Source organism: Olea europaea, unplaced genomic scaffold (genome assembly GCF_002742605.1).
Source record: "Olea europaea var. sylvestris unplaced genomic scaffold, O_europaea_v1 scaffold11208, whole genome shotgun sequence".
Lineage (NCBI taxonomy): Eukaryota > Viridiplantae > Streptophyta > Magnoliopsida > Lamiales > Oleaceae > Olea > Olea europaea.
Genome location: NW_019228583.1, coordinates 1 through 3855, shown reverse-complemented (window position 1 = coordinate 3855; position 3855 = coordinate 1). Strand labels below are relative to the sequence as shown.

Here is a 3855-nt window from a genome sequence, read left to right as displayed (position 1 = left end):
TCTCTCTCTCTCTCTCAAACATTTTAAGATTCTCTCTCTACTTCTTGTTTCTCCATTCCATTTCAATTTTCACCCACTTTTTTTGGCATTGCAAACGACGGAGCGGACAAACCTCTTTCCTTCTTTTATCCTCTGTACGAAACTTCTGTTCTGATATTTGTGTAAAAGCTGGGAGATTCTATATGTTTAAATCCCAGTGAAATTCTCGCACAAAAATTTCTTATTTATAAATGGGTTTTTAGCTATGAACGAGGGGTATCGAGTTCCTCAAATTCTTTTCCTTGGCTAATTTTTTCTTTGAAATTCTTTTTCTTGGTGGGTATTTTTTTTGGGGTTTTGGTGTGATTGAACAGTGGTTTAGATTTTTGCATTGGCCGGTGATATCATTGCAGTTTTCGATAAACAGATGATGATGACGATGCTGAAAAATGTCTCTTTTCGTGTATTTCTGTACATGAATGCGTCTGCATGGAATGCAAACATAAGATCTGAAGATTGGATTTTCAGTATTTGATCAGGTAAACGCATTTCAATATTTTCCTTCTTTGATTTTCCTTGAATTTTTCGGATTTGTTTTGAGTTCTTTATTTTAAATTTTGTAGTTTAATTTTTTCCCCCCTTTTGGTGTTATATTAAAATGGAATTTCATTAGAGTTGTGAAAAGTACAAACTTCGATTAAAATCCTACTATTTTAAGCTTTGGGAAAGCTGGTGGGTCAGATCGTAGTCTGATTGATATTTTTCCTCTCTGTAGCAGTTTAGTAATATTTTAAAAATTTTAGATATTTCTGAAAAATACCTATACTTGTGCTCATATCTATGTACTTATAATGAGTTGAAAAGTTGTGGAAAGGTATATGCAAATGGGCTGCCATTTTCTTTCCTGATTTATGGGTTTTAATTGGATTTAGCATTTTCCAAACAGGAGAGGAATGCTAGAAAATTCTGTTGTGAGGTTTTGATAGGAATGGTCAGTTCTACTTGTGTATATTGATCTGCATTGGGGGGCTAAATAAGATAATACTCTATCCAAAATAAAGAGATTGAGGAATCAATGCATTAGATGCAATGTCAACGCAATTAGCAGTCGAGCTGTTGATTCTATTGTACTTGATTTCCATTTCGTCAGCTGAAAATGGATTCCCTCGATGTAACTGTGATGAGGAGGGATTTTGGAGTGTCGATAGCATTCTCGAATGCCAAAAAGTGAGCGATTTCCTAATTGCAGTGGCATACTTTTCAATCCCAATTGAGCTACTTTACTTTGTTAGCTGTTCAAATGTTCCATTCAAATGGGTGCTCTTTCAATTCATTTCCTTCATTGTTCTATGTGGCATGACTCATTTGCTCAATGGCTGGACTTACGGGCCTCACCCGTTTCAGCTAATGCTTGCTCTCACCATTTTCAAATTCCTCACCGCTCTTGTTTCGTTCGCCACTGCTATTACTCTCATCACCCTCATTCCTCTGCTGCTAAAAGTCAAAGTGAGGGAATTTATGTTGAAGAAAAAGACTTGGGATCTTGATCGAGAGGTTGGAATTATAAAGAAGCAGAAAGAAGCTGGTTGGCATGTCCGGATGCTGACTCAAGAAATCCGCAAGTCACTTGATCGGCATACAATATTGTATACAACTTTGGTTGAACTATCACAGACATTGGATTTACATAATTGTGCTGTCTGGATGCCCAATGAGGATAAAACCGAAATGAACTTGACTCATGAATTGAAAGAAAGGAACTTCTCGACTTTTTATAGCACACATATCCTGATCAATGACCCCGATGTACAAGAGATAAAGAACAGTGATGGAGTCAAGATACTTGACCCCGAGTCAGCCCTTGCTGTTGCAAGCAGTGGTGGAACTGCTGAACCTGCAGCTGTGGCTGCAATTAGAATGCCAATGCTGCGGGTTTCTAATTTCAAAGGTGGGACTCCTGAAACTGTTCAGGCATGTTACACCATTCTTGTTTTGGTTCTTCCTGATGGACAGGGTAGATCTTGGAGTGACCAGGAACTTGAGATAGTAAAGGTAGTAGCTGATCAGGTAGCTGTGGCTCTTTCTCATGCTGCTGTTCTTGAAGAATCTCAGCTTATGAGAGAAAAATTAGAGGAACAAAATCGAGCACTGCAACAAGCAAAACAGGATGCATTAATGGCAAGTCAAGCACGGAATTCATTTCAGATGGTAATGAGCAACGGATTGAGAAAGCCGATGCACTCCATCCTAGGTCTGTTATCCATTCTACAGGACGAGAAGAATTTAAGTGATGAGCAGCTGCTTCTGGTTGATGCGATGGTTAAGACAAGCAATGTTGTGTCAACCCTAATAAATGATGTAATGGATACTTCGACAAAGGATAACCAAAGGTTCCCTTTGGAGATGAGTTCTTTTCATCTACATCGTATGGTAAAACAAGCTGCTTGCCTTGCTAAGTGCCTTTGCATTTATAGGGGCTATAATTTTGTCGTTGAGGTTGATAAATCCTTGCCCAACTTTGTCATGGGTGATGAGAGAAGAGTATTTCAGGTTATTTTGCATATGGTTGGAAATCTTTTGAATGGAAGCAAAGAACAAGGCTGTCTTACATTACGAGTATATTTAGCCAGTCAAAGTCAGGGATGGAATGATCAAAGATGGGGTCACTGGGGGTCAAACTCGTCCAATGGATATGCTTTTATCAAGCTTGAAGTTGGTATTTGCCATTCTGGTTCTCCTTCTGAGAGTTTGCTTCCTGCAAATCTATACAGTAGTCAGAGGTACTCTGGTGGAATTGAGGAAGGTTTGAGCTTCAGCGTGTGCAGAAAACTGGTTCAGGTATGTCTGTGAATCTGTTATATTTGACTCATCATTGATCGACGAAGTTGATAGAGCCAGGTATCTGTATGAAACATATATAGTAATTAATGATCTCCAATTTCCCTTTGTCCCTTTTTTCCATGCAAACATTAGAATTCCATCTTTTCAGGAATTCTTCTTGATGTCATTGATTGCAGACTGCCTGCAATGTGTTGAAGCCTCTGCCTTGTAATGCCAATTGGATGAATTTTCTTTTGTTTTCAATTACCAAAATTCAATTCGTGTTTGACACGTGACATGCAATTATTTTCATTCAATAATGGCTCTTTTTTTTGTGGCTTACTTTATATTTTGTATCGTTGAGACCTCCTCTTCAGTGGAAAGTTGTCTCTCATTATCGCAATCTCAAATCAACCCTTTTCAAATATTGACTTTTATATTACCATGCACAGTTAATGCAAGGAGACATCTGGGTGATACCAAATCCAGAGGGTTTTAATCAAAGCATGGCGCTTGTTTTACGGTTTCAAGTTCGACCATCCATTGAAAACTGTATTTCAGAACATGGGGGGTCTTCAGATCATCCGCATTCAAACTCTCTTTTAAGTGGCCGCAAAGTTATTTTAGCTGATGGCGATAACGTGAACCGAGCTGTGACGCGTAAGTTGCTTGAGAAGCTAGGATGCATTGTCTCTGCTGTGTCATCTGGATATAGATGCCTTAGCGCTCTTGGACCTGCAGTAACTAAATATCAAATTGTTCTTTTGGATCTTCACATGCCTGATTTGGATGGCTTTGAAGTAACCATGAGAATTCGGAAGTTTCGAAACCACAACTGGCCATTGATCATTGCTTTAACTGCAAGTGATGATGAAGATATGCGGGAAAGATGCATGCAAATAGGAATGAATGGCGTCATTCAAAAACCATGTTCCTTACAAGAGATTGCCGGAGAGATTAAAAGAGCCCTCCTGCTGGCAAATAAAATTTTGTCATGATGCTAGTTTGCAATACTGTGGATGACTATGCTGTCAGTTCACTTGGGAACACAAATGT

General features: G+C 38.8%; 1 protein-coding gene across 1 annotated transcript; it reads left to right on the top strand.

Moving 5' to 3' along the window:
- The first annotated feature begins 30 nt into the window (after positions 1-30).
- Positions 31-3849, top strand: LOC111373392 (protein EIN4-like). The gene is made up of 3 exons (XM_022995919.1): positions 31-518; positions 926-2817; positions 3252-3849. The coding sequence occupies exons 2-3, from the start codon at positions 1069-1071 to the stop codon at positions 3795-3797; spliced, it is 2295 nt and encodes a 764-aa protein (XP_022851687.1). The 5' UTR covers positions 31-518; positions 926-1068; the 3' UTR covers positions 3798-3849.
- Positions 3850-3855: the final 6 nt, after the last annotated feature.